This window comes from Apteryx rowi, unplaced genomic scaffold, assembly GCF_003343035.1.
Source record: "Apteryx rowi isolate R43461 unplaced genomic scaffold, aptRow1 scaffold_1407, whole genome shotgun sequence".
NCBI classification, from domain to species: domain Eukaryota; kingdom Metazoa; phylum Chordata; class Aves; order Apterygiformes; family Apterygidae; genus Apteryx; species Apteryx rowi.
The window spans coordinates 37831-52988 of NW_020447650.1; the positions used below are offsets into that span (position 1 = coordinate 37831).

Below are 15158 nucleotides of genomic sequence, written 5' to 3' on the forward strand. Positions count from 1 at the left end.
CCCCGTGCACCCGCCTGCCCCCGTGCACCCGCCTGCCCCTGCCCATCCCCGCAACCCTGGCCGAGGCGGCACCTTTTGGGGTACAGCGTCTTCTTGTCCTTGAAGAGCTCGCTGGCGCAGAGCTTGGCCTGCAGCAGGGCCCTGCGCTGCGGCGTCAGCTGCTCCCGGTACCTCTTGCACTGCCAAGGGAAGGGAGGACGCGGTGCCACCGACCCCTCYGGAGCCGGCTCCGGCCCCGCTCCTCCCATGGCCCCGCGGCAGCTCCCACCTTCCAGCGGTAGAAAATGTCTTTCAGCTCCTGGTTGGCGCCGGCCAGGAACTTGTAGGGCGCCGGGGGCCAGGTCCGGTCCRTCACCGCCAGGGGCGGGAGGTTGTTCCGCAGCCCCACGAGGAACTTCTGCACCTGGGGCGAAAGCGCGGAGCCGTCGGGAGCCGCCGGAGCCCGAGGGTTGGGGATTCGGGGCCGGGCAGAGGCCCCATGCACAGCCCCCGTGCCCCGCTGCTCCGTGCCCTGCTCACCAGCCGCCGGTAGATGAAGTTGGCCAGCCGGGCGCTGGCCCCGGAGCGGAAATACTTCTTGTACGCCTTGCGGACCTGCGGCGGGACGCGGCCGTCAGCGGGGATGCGGCCCCGGGGGATGCCGGCCGCGGGGTGTCCGTGCACCTGGGGCCTGGCGGCGCGTGCCCCGCGGACGCGAGCGCACAGGGGCAAGACAGAGAGCCCCGGACAGCGGAGGGACAGCAGGACAGAGCAGCGGGCAAGGAGAGGGCGGCCGGCTCGGCTCGGCTCGGCCCCGTTACCTGGTACCCTTTCCAGTAAGCCGAAATGGTGCTGGCGGCCCGGTGGCGGCGGCGCTGGGTCTTCAGCTCCCGAAGGAGCCTGCGAGACTGCGGAGGAAGGATCAGAGCCCAAAGGAGCCCAGAGGCGGGGGAGAAACACCAACACACATAGGGAGCCGGAGGGAGAGAGGCAAGGCAGGAGAGGAGGAAGGAAAGACGGAGAGAGACGGGGATGAGGCGGGTCCGGAGCAGCGCGGGGGCCCGGCCTGGCCGGGGGTCGGCTGCGCCCCGGCTCCTCCGGGAACCCGCCGGGTCCCGTGCCGCAGCGCCGGCTCACCTTCCAGCCCCGCGCGTACGCCTGGAGCAGCAGCGCCGAGCGCCTCATCTGCTGGTACCTGCACTTTTGCTGCGGTGGGAGAGCAGGGTGAGCGGGACGCTGCCGTGCTGGGGGACTCCGCGCTGCGGATCATCCCCCTCCCCGGCTGCGGGGCGGATAGATGGAGCAAGACGCGGCCAGCGTCCCCCTGTTACCATGTGGCCCCGGAACCAGGCRGCGATGAGGATCTGGCTCTTGCGCATGAGCTGGAACTGGGTYCTGCACCGCCAGCCCCGGAACATCTTCTGGATGAGGGTGGCCAGCTCGGCCACGCGCTCCTGCCGCCGCCGCTCCAGGTCGAAGAGCTGGGGAYGGCGAGGGCGAGCGCTGGGGGCGCGGAGCAGGGCCGCAGCCCCGTGCCAGGGCCGGTGCGGTGCTCAGCCCTCCCCGCCRCGTGCCCTGCCCGGACTCACGGTGCGCGGCGAGCGGATGAAGAGCTTGCTGTGCCCGTACGCCAGCTCCTCGGCGGGGATCGGCAGCTCCGCCAGCAGCGCCTCGACCCCGGTCCTGTGCCGTGACAGGGGGGATGCGGGGCTGTCAGTCCTGCCTGYGCCGGGGGGCGGGCAGCAGAGGCCCCCGTGCACCGCCTTCTTCCGTGCACCATGATCCCCTCCATGTGCATCGTGTTCTCCCGTGCACCACGTTCTCCCCATGCACCATGCTCCCCCCGACACCGCACCTCTCGCTGCCCGCCCAGCGTGGCCAGGTCTTCTTGCAGAGCATCTTGTAGCGCTCCAGGAAGGGGCCGTAGAGCTGGCGGAAGGCGTAGCCCGCCCGGCGCACCCGCACGTTCTCCAGCAGCCCCAAGTAGCGGATCTGCGCCAGCACCAGCTCCGGCGTGAACAGCATCGCCGTCTTGGTCTCGTTGGGCTTGATGCACCTGGGGAGGAGGGCGAGCGGCGGGCTGGGAGCGGCCCGGTGCCGGCCGGGGCCAGGGCTGGGGCGCGGGACCCTGCCCGGCTCCTACCTGATGTAGTTGGGGTTCTTGGAGTAGAGGTTCTTCATGAGCGTCGCCACGGAGGCCTTGAACTGGGAGCCGGCGGTGGGGGGCAGCTTGAGGGAGACCTTCTGGGGGTCGCCCTCGGGGAAGAGGGAGCGCAGCAGCGGGTGCCGCGAGGCCCACATGGCCTGCGACAGGTCCCGGAAGAGCAGGTCGTTGTTCTTCTCGATGAAGCCCRTCGCGTTGTAGGTCACCTGGGAGCGGGGGCAGCGTCAGCGCCGGGGGCCGCGGGGCAGGGCGCGGGAGCCCCGGCGTGGGACATTCCCGCGGAGCGCCAAGCCGGATGCGGCCCCGACCTTGCCGGCGTAGTGGTGGATGCGGAAGCAGCGGGGCGGCAGGCTGACATCGGTGACCCGCTTGGCGTTCTGCGTCGCCTTGCTCTCGTAGTGCCGGTGGGCGGCGCACACCTGGTCCAGCTTGCCGAGSAAGGTGTCCTCGTTGACGGTGCCGGGCCGCAGGCACTCCTCGTCCAGCATGGCCAGGATCCCGCACGTGCCCTGYGCCGTGACGGGCAGCGTCGCCCCGAGCCCTGCCGCGCCGCCGTCCGGCGCCCCAAACCGCCCCGTCCCTGACCCACCCGACCACCTGCGTCCAGCCCGCTCCCGGCTCTGCCGAGCCCGGACTCGGCCCGGCGCGAGGGAGGGAGCTGGGACACGGACACGGACACCTCCGTGCGTTGGTGCAAAGTGACTCACGTTCTCAATCAAGTTGCAGATGATGCTGTTGTCGAAAAACTCCACCGGGGTCCACTGGATGCCCTGGGAGCAGAGCGGAGTCAGGTGCATGGCCCCCCCCCCGGCCGATGCGGGGCAGGAACCGGACGTCCGGCAGCAGGGAAGGGGATCCCGAATCCCTCCCTGCCTTCCTGTTATTGAGCCTGCTCCCGGCAGGGAGCAGGGCGAGGAAGGGCCGCGGCGTGGAGCCGTCTGGGGCACTTCCCCGGCCCCAGGCTGCCAAGGGGCTGCGTCCGGCACGGCAGCACGGAGCTGGGTACCTCTCGGATGTATTCCTCCTGCTCCTCCTTCAGGGTCAGCAGGATGAAGATCTGCTGCAGCTTCTCGTTGCAGTAGTTGATGACGAACTGCTCGAAGCCGTTGTCCTGCGGGAGAGGGGTCCGCAGCCCCGCTAGACCCCGTCCAGCGCTGCCCCGCATCCCGCCCACCGCCCGCCCCGGGGGCCCCGTCGCTCACCTGGAAGATCTCGAAGCCGTAGATGTCCAGGACGCCCATCACCTTCCTCTGCTTGCCCGGCTTCACCTGGGGGGACGCCGGGCGCTGAGCCGGGGCCGGCCGGGCCGGGCTGGGGAGGGGGGGAGGCGGCGTCCCCGGCCGCGGCGGACCCTCACCTGGATGCTGGTGTTGATGCGGTTCACCAGCCAGTCGAAGAGGCGGCYGTAGATGTTCTTGGCCAGCGCGTCCCGCCCGTAGTAGCCCTGGGGAGAGGAGGGCAGGGCTCGGCGGGGGCCCCGGGCGCCGGCCCCGCGGCGGGCAGGGCGGGCGAGGGCAGGGCCCCCCGCGCACCTGGGAGACGCTGAGGCTGGTGAGCACCACCTCGTCGCGGGCCTTCACGGTGCGGGAGCACAGCGCCTGCTCCAGGGTGCCGGGGTCCAGCCCGACGAGCTGGCAGATCTCCTCCAGCTCTGCGGCAGAGGGAGGCGGCGGTGCCGGGGCCGAGCCTGCGCCCCCATCCCGGCTCCCGGCCCTTCCCTACCTCGCGGCTCCGGGATGCTGCAGGCCTCCATCCCGCTGGCCTGGAAGCGGCTGCTGAGCTGCACGTTGCCCAGCTTGAGCACGACGGCCGTCACCTCCAGCAGCGCCGTCACCTCGGCCGGCGAGAAGCCGATGACCTCCATGGCGTTCTGGGGACGGGGACGGGGGCTCAGCGGGGCGGGACGGGGGCGATGGGCCACTGCGTCCCCCCCCGGCCCCAGCCCCAGCCCCGGCACCTGCACGGCGCGGAAGTTGGCAGCGTCGTCCACGCCGGGCAGGCTGCAGCTCTCGCGGTTGAGGTAGCCGTAGTGCCGGCAGTCCTGGCACAGCCTCAGCCGCTCTGCGGGGACGGGACGGGACGGGGCTCAGCTACAGCCCCCCGCTCCCGACCCCCCCCCCCAGGCCCCGGCACCTACGGAGCAGCTCGGCCGAGCCGCCGGCCAGGAGCTGGTAGAAGATGTGGAAGTTCCTCTCGCCCCGCACRTGCCGGACGATGCGGGATTTCTCCAGCAGGTCTGCGGGGAGGGGGCGAGCGTCAGCAGGGCGGGGGGCCGCGACGGGACCCCCCCCCCCCCGCTGCGGCACTCACAGTTGCTGATGACGCCTCCCAGGGGCTCGCCCTTGAAGTCGAACTCCACGTCCATGTATTTGCCCTGGAGAGGGGCCGGGCTGAGGGCATCCGCAGGGAGCCGCTGCCCGSCCCCGGGGCTCCGGCCCTGCCGCCCCCCGCCCGGCACTCACGAATCGGGAGGAGTTGTCGTTGCGGATGGTCTTGGCGTTGCCAAAGGCTGCGGGAGGAGGAGGAGGAGGAAGGGGGGGGTCAGGCAGTGGCGGGGGTCCAGGGCGGCTCCAGCAGCCGTGCCGAGCCCCCGGCCCTGGGCACCTACCCTCCAGCACCGGGTTGGACTGCAGCAGCTGCTCCTTCACCTTGGTCACCTCCTCGCCCTTGCCGCACACGGCCGCCACGTAGGACATCACCAGCTTGCTGGCCTCTGCGGGGGGGGCAGTCAGCGCCAGGGGGGCACCCGTCCCACCGGCCCCACGCCCTGCCGGCCCCCGGCACTACCTGTCTTGCCGGCCCCGCTCTCGCCCGTGATGAGGATGCACTGGTCCCGGTCGCGGTCCCGCAGCGAGCGGTAGGCGTCATCGGCGATGGCATAGCTGGGGACCGGGGGGGGGCAGAGAGGGGCTGGAGGGGAAGCGCCGAGACCCCCCGGTGCGGCCGCGGGGCTGCCCCATGCCGCCGCCAGACCCCGAAGCCCGGAGAGCGCCCGGGGGGGCTGGGGGCGCCCAGACCGCTCGCCGTCCCCCCCCCGCGCTCACATGTGGGGCTTCACAGCAAAGAAGTTGCAGCCGTGATACTCCTGCACCTTYTCGGGGGTGTAGATGGGCAGGGAGCAGTAGGGGTTCACCGAGATCACCACGTTCCCGATGTACGTCTGCGGGCGGCGGGAGGCCGTGGTGCGCATGGGGCTGCGACGAGCCAGCCCAGCCCCTGCGTCCCCTCCTCCCCATTCCCATCCCTCTGCGTCCCCGTCTCCCCATCCTGACCCCCTGTGCCACCCCCCTTCTCCCCATCCCCTGTGCCATCTCCCCATCCCGACCCCTCTGCGCCCCCCTGTCTCCCCGTCCCACACCCYGAGCCCTGCCGCCTCCCCTCCCTGTGCCCCCCAGTCCGCTGCCCACGTAGATGTCCCGGTGCCGGAAGCGCTCCTGCAGGGCATGGAGCAGCGACTCCTCGGTGAGCGGGTCCAGCAGCACCAGGTCCCCGACAGCCGCGGCATCCAGCAGTGAGGCCGTGGCTTCCATGGCCGGGCGGCTCCGGGGAGGCTGCGGGCAGAGCGAAGGGGGCTGCAGCCTGTGGCAAGGTGACAGCCCCCTCCCTCCGGCCCCCGGACGCCTGGGCTCTCGGCTGCCTGGGGTGGGCAGGGACGCACCAAGACGCACGTGCCAAGGCACGAAGCACCAGCTGAGCCCGGCACAGGGTGGAGCAGGATGCGGCCCACAGCCAGGAGGATGCAGCTGGGACCGTCACCCCTGCCGGAGCCGGTGGCTCCGGGTCCCCGTCGTGCCAGGCACCACGGCGCGCGGGCAGCCCTCAGGGATGGGGACAAGGCACAGAGCGCTCCTTCGGGGGACCCTGGCGTCTGGGCGGGGGCTGCGGGGGAGGCAGGATACCCGGACTCTGCCTGCAGCGGCTGGTGGGAAGCGCGGGGGCCAGCCAGGAAGCTTGGACACCTGGGCCCTATTCTTGCAGCACGGATGAATTCAGCCTCCGCTTCCTCCCTCCTTCCTGGTAGGGGGGAGCGGGGGCTGCAGGGGGGGGGACAGGCGCAGGGCAGCCCAGCAGCACCCGAGGGCGAGCGCACTGGCTCCCCCGCCGCCATCCGCCCCAGGGCACGATCCCTCACCTGCCTTTTATAGAGCGCTCGTGCTCCCTTCAGACCTTCAGCCTCGCTTTACAGCCCGGGCGCTGCGCTCGCTCGGCGCGGGGCTGTAAACCCGGCCCTGCTTATCAGCGCCCGGGGAAAGGTCGCCRCGAGCGGGCAGGGAAGGAGGGGGCGAACGGGGGGATGGAGGCAGACCCGGCCAGGGCCGCTCGGCTTCCCTGAGCAGCAGCCTCCAAGGGGACGTGTCCCCGCAGGTCCCCGCAGCCTCCCGCGGAGCTGGGCACCCGCACGGAAACCCCCTCTCTGCTGGGCGAGGGGCCCCAGGCTGAGCACCCACAAGTGGGGGCTGCTGGGCAAGGGTTCCCCCCCCCCCCCCAGGACTCCAGGGCAGCCCCAGGCTCCCCTCCGTCACCCCGCCGTTGTGCTGGGGCTCGGAGCTCCCTGTGCACCCTGGGGTGGGGGTCCCGTGGGGTGGGGTGCCCCCCGGGATGTGGGCTCCATGCATGGGGTGCCCCCAGCCAGAGACCGGGATGCCGGGGGGATTGGGTGCATCCGGCTGCCGGCTGCGAGCAAGGGGCTCCGCGACTCACCTCGCTGTCAGCGGCAGCAGCTCCTGGAGCGGCTTCGGCCGGGGCTGCCTAGGAGCCGGCCCAGCCCCGCGGGCGCTGGCCAGGACTGGCCCCTGAGGGGCGGGGGGCAGGAGGGACCTCCCCCGGGGCACAGCCCAGGGAAAGGGCTGCTCCGCCAGGACCGCTCGCACCCGGGGAAACCGAGGCAGGCAGCGAGCGGGGAAGCGATGCCAGGCTGCCCGCCCGCCCCCGCCCATGCCCCGCGCAGTGGGCCCAGCCTGGCGGGGCTGTTACTGCTGCGTTTTCCCCACGCCCCCAGCAACAGTTTATAGCAGGAACAAGCAGGCAAACTCAACTGCAGCCAAGCAAACAAAGGGAGCTTCCTTCCAGGGCTCCAGGAAACTGGGGCAAGGTCCAGGGGCTGGCAGGGCCGGGAATGCCCCAGGCTGCTCCCCAGGGGCAAGGCACCTGCCCTCGCCAGAACAAAGTCACCACCGGGGCTTGTGGGGAGAAATCTGCCATGCCCCAGAGCATTAAAGGCTTCTGGCAAGAACAGGGTCAGTCTTGCCTTCGGTTCTGCTCCCATCCTGCCCTCCGCAGGCACCTGCCTCCCAGCCGCCTGCTCCTTGTCCCCCAAGTACCCTGCAGCCTCCTCGGCAGAGCAAGCTCGCATGGACCACCAGGCGCACCCTGGGGTCGCCGGGGGATGGACAAATGAGGCCTCATCAGCTACAAAATACACCTTTATTAAAAAAAATAATCAGTCTTCAACCTGCGTTAACCACAGAGGGGACAGAAGAGCCGCAGCGTGCGGGGAGGAACACGTGCCGGGCCGCTAACGTGAGTGGGGACGGGAGCACAGCAAGGGCAGGAGAGCAAACTTGGCACAGAAACAAACCAACAGCGAGAATAGCTACAGCAGCTCAGAGGAAGCAGCCCAGGGAGACGCAGCAGAGGGTGCGCTGGGGATCCCTCCCTTCCTCTCGCAGCCAGAGGGGGACAATAACACTGAGACGAGGCAAAGGCCGGGCTGCGGGAGCCCAGGCTGAGGGCAACAGAAGCAGCCCCTGGGGCAGTAAGGCTACAGGAGGGCAGTTTTATTGCTTAGAAAGTTGCATAGACTAGAGCATCCCCTCCATGTTTGTGCTTGTTAAAGGCTGGTCCTCAGCCTTGCCAAGAGCCCGGCTGCCAAAGAGCAGAGCCCCTTCCCCAGCACGGGAAGGAGTAAATACAATCAGGGTCAATCCCTCTGCCCCACGCCCGCTGGGGAGAGGAGCGCGCGGGGACAGTCCCCACAAGGACAGGGGCTCAGCAGCAGAGAGCAGTAGCTCCAGCGTCCCAGCACACTTGGAGACTCACCTGCATCACAAACACTTTGCACAGGGGCATTTACAGGCCACAGCGAGGAAGCACAGGTGTCACCCCAYGCTGGGAGGCGGCCAGCAGCCCAGCTTCAGGACCAGGCTGCTTTCCAGGCATGGCCTCAAAGCCAGCTGCAGAGGAGCCCCCAGGGACCCCCACGCTCTGCAAACACCCCACGCTTCCCCCAAAGCTGGAGTCTGGGATGGGTGGAGAGGAAGGAGCTGTCAGCACCTAAACACGCAGCAGCCCGGGGAGAAGGAAGCACATTCACATGTCCTCAGCCAGGGACTGCCCAGCAGACAGGAGAGCCCGGGGAAGCAGAGACGCAGGGCTGCCAGCACAGGGTCTGCCACATCACAGCTGCAAGGGGAGGACAGGGCGAGCCACACCGGGGGCCACAAAAGCTTAAGGGCCTCTTCCCGAGGTCTGTAATGCACACGCACCCCCCTCCTCCTGCAAGAGGCACCTGCAGAGTCATGTCTCCGCCCAGGAGGCGCTGGGGTTTTTGGTATCCATGAGGGTTTTGATCCAAGTCAGAGTCACAGCCCAACCACCCGGAGCCCTCAGGTGTCTTTGGTAAGCAGTAGCATGAGGAGGAGCGGTTCACCCACGCCCCAGGCCCTGCAGCATCTGGAAAGCTTCTCTCTCCGAAGACAGCCCCAGAGCAGGCAGGTGCTGAGCACGCAGACACCAGAAGGGCAGGTCCAAAGTTCCTCGCATGCACATGTCATCCCTCTACAGGCATCTGCACGCGAGACAGACTTTTCACTCCCTTCCACACCCCAGCAGGCAAAGAGACGCTCCCCATCAGAGCGAGGGCACTCAGCAGCCCGGCGGCAACAGTGTGGGGATGAGGCTCCCCATCGGCTGGCTACAGCAGCGCTGCCGAGGGACGGGGAGCTCAGCGCGCTTGCAGGAGTCGATGYGGCGCCCACAGGGCTGAGAGGGAGGTCCCTGCCCATCCGATTCACGTACTAGGAGGCTCACACGCATGCACACCAAAGCCAGGACAGCTCCAGTCCACCTTTAGTCAGCAGCAATATCCCACGTCTTGTCAGCAGCGCAGAGCCTGGCTGCCTTGTGGTCACCTCCCAGGACCAGCTCCCTGCACACCCGCTGTCAGCACTGGGGGCTGTGCTGCCRACAGCTTTCGTGCCTCAGCCTGGCAGGAATCGCCTGGGGAAGGCGGGGGTGTCAGCTCCCCTTATCCTCCCCTCCCAGTTTGGCTCTGCTGCAGAGTTAACGGCGGCCCAGCTCAGGACAGGATCTGAGGTGCCGGGAGCAGACACCAGCTCTCCCTGTCTTGCCCACGCTGCAGGCAGGGCTGCGTCCACGTGCGCTGCGGCTGTCAGGGAAATGGGGGTAACAACAGCGGTTCTGCCCCTCGCCCTCGTGGGTCCGGGGCAGCTGACCTCAATCAGCATCCAGGTGATTGTGGGACAGGGAGTAGCTCGTGTGATCCCTGTCAAAGGAGTCACTGTCCTCCTCCTCCTCAAAGAGCTGGTCCTCGAGGAAGACACCGCCCAGGCCATACTCCTGCTCGTGGACAGAGACCTCGTTCGGGGTGAGGTGAGAGGCACCCCCCACGAAGTCAGCAAACCTGGGAAGAAGCCACAAAGAAACACGTTGTGCACTCATGCTCAACAGTCCCCTGTGAGGCCCTGGCACAGGAGCCAGGGACAGTTTCGGTGCCCCGGCACGCCAGCTCAGCCACGCAGTGTGGCAGCGCTGTCGGCATGCGCAGGGCTGCACCCCATCGACCTGAGCCCCCCGTCCGTGGGGTGGCACTGCGGATGGAGCCCAGCAGTGCTGCGGCAGAGTGTACCACCTCCCTCCACGCCTGCTCAGGCACMGGCAGAGCCATGGCTGAGAAGTGGCCTAGCATGGAGGAGGTTGGGTCAGGACTGGGAGAGCTGTTCTGTCCCTTCCCTCGTGACATGCCCTGCTTCCAGCATGCCAGAGACCTTCTGTGCCTCAGTCTCCCCATCCATAAAGCTGGAGGTGGCAGCTCTGCTCTCCTTTCACCTCAGAGGCATGCACAAAGCAAGCCCTGTGCTCAGAAGCATGTGGAGATGAGGTCAGCCACCCTGAGCATGCTGCCAGGAGAAGTTACCTCTTGGGAGACTGGATGCGGGAGACGGTAGCCCAGGCAGAGAAATCTGGGCTACTGCAGTAGCTTCGCAGCTCCTCAAGGGCCCTGCGCGTCTCCACCTCGCCCTGGACGCGGTACTCCTCCTCTGTCAGCAGACGAGGGGGGCTCGGCCCGAGCCTGGCGCTCTGCACTCTCCTGCCAGCAGAGCAGCACCGGTTACTGCCCTCCCAGCCAGGGCAGGACCCCCCACTGCAGGTTCAAATGCCCAGGAGAGCTGGGGCAAGAGCTACTGGCGGGAAGGAGCAGAGCACGTCCTTCTGGCCTCTGCAGCCCGCTCCCGAGGGAGACTCCCGGCCGTGAGGAGCTGCTCCCCACACACCCCAGGGGAGAGGAGACAAGCCCATCTGCGTACCCCTCCCTGGGCTTAAAACCCCAGCAGAAACACCCTGGTCCTGCAACCTGGGCTCCATCTAGCAGCTTGCCTGGGCCAGGCAATGGCAGGGAAGCAGGCGAGGCCAGGCTGCTAGCAGCCCTCACCTGTAGGCAGCATAGGCCCACTGCAAGGGATAGTCCAGGTTCTTGGTGCAGATGGCAATGACCACCACGGCCAAGGCGATGGGGCGGATCTGGATGCCCGAGTACATCAGCAACAGGCCCAGGAGCTGCAGGGTCCAGGAGAGCAGGTTGATGCTGCGCTCGTTCTCCAGCGGGCCGTATCTGTAGCACACGCCAAAGCTCACAAAGCCCACGAGCAGCAGGTAGCCTGCAGGAGAGCACAGGGATCAGCAGGAGGGAACCAGTGCAGGGGCACTCTCACCGCGCTGGCTCAACCCTGGCTGAGAGGAGCTTGCCGAGCAGTATCTACCAGAGCTGCAGTTAAACCCAGCCCTGGAGCCCCAAAGCAGTATCTGCAGCAATGAGGAGGGCAGGAAGCCTCAGCATTTTTCACCGGCGCGTGGCAGCTCCAGGGAGGGGTCACACAGACTGGTAAGCCGGCAGGTCKGAAGGGCCCACACTCACCCAGGAGGTACTGCCAGTACGACTTGCAGATCTCTCGTAGGTTCTTGAAGATCAGCTGAAGGAGGTAGAGGGAAAAGGACCAGCCTCCTACCAGTAGGAAGTAAACAGGACTTTTCTAGGAAAGGAGACAGGAAAATCAGGACAGGCTGTGGCTAGAGGGCACCTGTGGCTCTACCCACTTCTCCCGATTGCCAAGCCTGGCTACATGCAAAGCCAGACCCACAACCCAACACCCCAAGGCCATGTACTCCAGCACTCTCACCAGCCCACCTGTGCAGGTGGTGAAAAGGGCTATTACRCACCAGAGCACAGCCAGCCCCACCTCCAGACCAGCCTGGCTGCTGCAGTCTCTCAGCACAAGAGAGCCCAACACTCACCTTCGGCATGACCTTGGACATCATGTAGATGAGGACGAGCAGCGAGGCCAGCAAGCCAAAACTTATCCCGGCCGAGTAGTAGAAGAGTTGGCTCCTGTGGAGATCACACAGACACACACAAGGTCTTTTACAGCTCACAGGTACAAACATACCTGCCGGGAACAACCCCCCCGAGAGAAGAGTCTGCAGGCAGCCAAAGCCAGACAGGCAGTGCCCACCCCAACACATGGTGCCATCGGAAAGGCACCTTGCATCCTGGAAACCCAGGGAAACCGCGCACAGTCCCACGGATCCCTCGCCTGTGGGAGTCAGGCGGGGCACCCATGCAGCCCCAGAGCAGACAGGTAGGCTCTGCTGCTTGGCTCCACCTTTCCCAGCACGCAGGCAAGCAAAGTTACCCTGCACATCCAGCACAGCTCAGCCCCCAGCGCACAGGGTAAAAGGAGGTGACTCACCTGCTCAGCATATCCCCACAGAAGAACAACAACAGGCCCAGGAAGAAAACCAGGAAGAGTTTAGGGTCAAACCCTGGAAAGAGAGCAAGCCCAGGTTGAGAGACATCCTGGCATGGTGCCTGCTGTGACAAGCTCCAGCTTACCACGCTGTCGTAAGAGCTGGGAAGGGGCAGTGCCCAAGGCAAACCCCTGAGAAGGGGCAGACAGAGCCCTGTCTTCCCCCATTTTACATCCCGTGAGATGGGGCATGCTCCTCTTTCCAAGCCATTCTCCTTTCCAGCAAAGGACCAACCCTGCCAGCCCTCAGAGCCTGAGATCTGTACCAGGTCCTCCTCGCTCCCTTGAGCATCCTGGCAGAGTCAAACCATCTCCCAGCCCAGCAAATTCCCCCACAGGCAATAAGACCTACATCGGAAGAGGATGACGCAGTACGTGGTGCCCGYCTCCAGCAGCTCAACCTTCAGACAGGTTTTGTTGCTGTAGAGATCCACATCAATGCAGGTGTCGTTCAGCTTCTCCTTCAGGAAAGAGAAGAYGAAGTTCCACACGTTGAACTCCTCCAATTCCTTCAGCTCCTCCTCGCTGTCCACCTGGATGACTCGGATCATCCTGCTGCTGTTGATCCGGATCTGCGAAGGGGAGGGAAGCGACCCGGGGGGGTATTGCTGCAGCTGCTGGAAAGGCAGGAGGGGCTCAGCCCCGCTACACCCCGACAAGAACCTGCCTTCTCCTCTCACCTGCATCCTGGTCCATATGTCGTGCCATTGCGGGACCCGTGTGTTGGTGTAACAGAAACGGTGGGAAGCTGACTGATTGCACGTCCGGCCCTCTTGGAGCGGTATGACCGATTCCTTGGAGTCTTCACAGAGTTGGAGAAAGGAGATTTAGCAACACAAACAAAACATGAGGCATCTATTCCTGTCTGCTTCAACGTGAGCAACCTCCCACCAAAACACATGGGTCCACTTTCCCTTGCAGGAGTTCCCCTAGTTAATTATACCCTGTGTAGGAAAAATAAAAGTGCTTTCTCTGTTTTCCTTGCAATGAATATACTGGCTGGTTCTTTTCTGGAATATCTCTATTTCTGRGATTATCAGGAACAGCAGAAACCCTTCCCCTATCCCTCTTTCCAGCACAATTCCTCATTCTAGAGCCATCCCTAGCTCAGAGAAGAGCTAAATCCAAGCCTGCCTTCTGCATGAGCTAATATGCCAGGGTGAGTTAGGCTCCAGAATCCTACGAAGGGGCCAACATCACACAGACAGATCTGGACAGCAGGGTGTCCCAAAGCCTGTATTCCTTCAGCAAAGCTCTTTCACAGCACCAGGCCTTTCTTTCGCACTGGAGGGCTGAAGCACCAGGGGAGAGTTTTGCTGAAGAACATGCATCTTGCTAACAGGCTCCCCACAGTGAGCCCATTCCCCAGAGGCGTAAATACGCTCCCTCACAGAGCTGGCTCAGACTGATGAATTCACGGGTTGTGGTGGGTGTTTGAATAACATGCTCTGACTATTTACCAGCCAGCACAAACTAGAAGAGAAATGTAATTACCCGAAAGCAGAATAATATCCAGTTTCCCGAGAAGAGCTGTTCTAAGGGGACTGAGCGAGGAAGCAGCAAATGCCCGACAACCCTTTCTGCTTCATTTGCTGAACTGGGGCCGCACACAGCTTGGGCTGCTCAACTCCCTCTGCTCCCCCCAACATATTACATGGTTCAGCCTCAGCAAAGCAGAATTGGTACCCAATGAAGGGCTCCCTTCTGTCACTCGGCTACCCTGGGGCCAACATTTGGTTGATTTAATAGACTTTGGAAACTGTCATATCACTTTCAGCCCAATATCCCACCCTCTTCTTGATCGGGAGAGACAGGCCACAGCTCCTGCAAAACCCAGCTCACAACTGCCCAGTCTAATCTCTGCTCCCTGAACAGAAGAAGCCAGTGGGCCAAGCCTGGCAAAGTCACCCTCCCCAGGGAGCTGCCAGCACTGTGCAGCACCCTTCGGGCAGCAGGGAGAGAGGTGCAAATGCTGCCTCAGAGCTGGAGCAGCTCCAGGGAACTGCTTCAGCTGTAGACTGCAGCTGGCAGAGGGCAGACCAGGAGCAGACGGGGCAGAACAGGTGAAACCAGCAGGCTTTGGGGTGAGCGTCCCTCCTGCCTCAGCAAGCAGGCGCCTGCGTGGGGGGCCGGGGCTCCCCCTCCTGCTCGAGACGATCCTGTGAGAACAGCGCAGGCGGGGCAGGGCCCCCTCGCTCCCCACAGCTCTGACATCCCCCTGAGCGCGGCCCTGCGCCGGAGCCGGCCAAGGGGACGAGCGCGGCCGCCCCCAGCCCAGGGCGCCCTCACGGAGCGGCCGGGCCAGGGGACCCTGCCAACCCCCCTGGCGGTGCCGGGGGCCCGGGGCAGGCGGCCAGCAGAGCCCGGAGCCACCACGTCATCGCTGCTTCCCACTGACATCATTGCTGCCCCACTCCCCTGACGTCACCGCCGCCCTGCTCCCCATCCCGCTCCCCGTCCCTCACCCAAGCTACGCTGCTCGCTCCCCCGTGACGTCAACACCGCCGCCCCGAGCCCCGCTGTGATGTCACCAGCAGCCTGCCTCGCCCCACCAGGGACCCCTGCGACGTCAGGGCCACTCGGCTGCCCCGCCATGTCGTCATCACCGCCCTGCTCCCCCACTACGCCGTCCGCAGCAGCCTCGCGTGACGCCGCCGCCCCGCGCACCTGCAGCCCCCAGCGGCGGCGGCGGCAGCAGCAGCAGCAGCAACAGCGTCCCCAGGAGCCGCCGCCGCCGCCCCGCCGCTGGTTTCATCCCTCCCGCCATGGCCGCTCCGCCGACTTCCGCTTCCGCCGCCCACCCTAGCAACCGCCGGGATGGGCCAGCGGGCAGCCAACGGGGACGCAGGAATCGCGTGACGTCACGCAGAGTGATGGCGCATGCAACCTATCGGGAGGGAGCTGCGGCCGCGCGCGCGCACTCCGCGCCCCCTGCCTGCTGCAGTGCTGACTGACAGAGCTCGCAGCCTATC

At 66.0% G+C, this 15158-nt stretch overlaps 2 protein-coding genes across 3 annotated transcripts; both read right to left on the minus strand.

The window, feature by feature from the left end:
* Window positions 1-82: 82 nt before the first annotated feature.
* MYO1A (myosin IA) lies at window positions 83-5673 on the minus strand. Its single transcript, XM_026057851.1, has 23 exons — window positions 5551-5673; window positions 5188-5303; window positions 4931-5025; window positions 4752-4856; window positions 4606-4652; window positions 4454-4517; window positions 4281-4379; window positions 4101-4204; window positions 3866-4013; window positions 3676-3794; window positions 3501-3587; window positions 3346-3411; window positions 3150-3254; window positions 2851-2913; window positions 2452-2652; window positions 2123-2349; window positions 1835-2035; window positions 1569-1662; window positions 1311-1460; window positions 1117-1185; window positions 801-887; window positions 520-594; window positions 83-403 (listed from the first exon to the last, which is right to left on the minus strand). Exons 1-23 carry the CDS (start codon window positions 5671-5673, stop codon window positions 155-157), a joined length of 2694 nt encoding a protein of 897 aa, XP_025913636.1. The 3' UTR covers window positions 83-154.
* A 1880-nt stretch (window positions 5674-7553) lies between these two features.
* NEMP1 (nuclear envelope integral membrane protein 1) lies at window positions 7554-14804 on the minus strand. Of its 2 annotated transcripts, XM_026057854.1 has the most exons (10): window positions 14652-14804; window positions 12867-12988; window positions 12539-12758; window positions 12130-12202; window positions 11675-11768; window positions 11298-11412; window positions 10815-11040; window positions 10299-10472; window positions 9598-9785; window positions 7554-8930 (listed from the first exon to the last, which is right to left on the minus strand). In XM_026057854.1, the coding sequence occupies exons 1-9, from the start codon at window positions 14779-14781 to the stop codon at window positions 9599-9601; spliced, it is 1341 nt and encodes a 446-aa protein (XP_025913639.1). In that variant the 5' UTR covers window positions 14782-14804; the 3' UTR covers window positions 7554-8930; window position 9598. The 2 variants fall into 2 exon arrangements, with proteins under 2 accessions (XP_025913639.1, XP_025913638.1); XM_026057853.1 differs by having other exon boundaries at window positions 7554-9785; window positions 14652-14803.
* Between the last annotated feature and the right edge of the window lie 354 nt (window positions 14805-15158).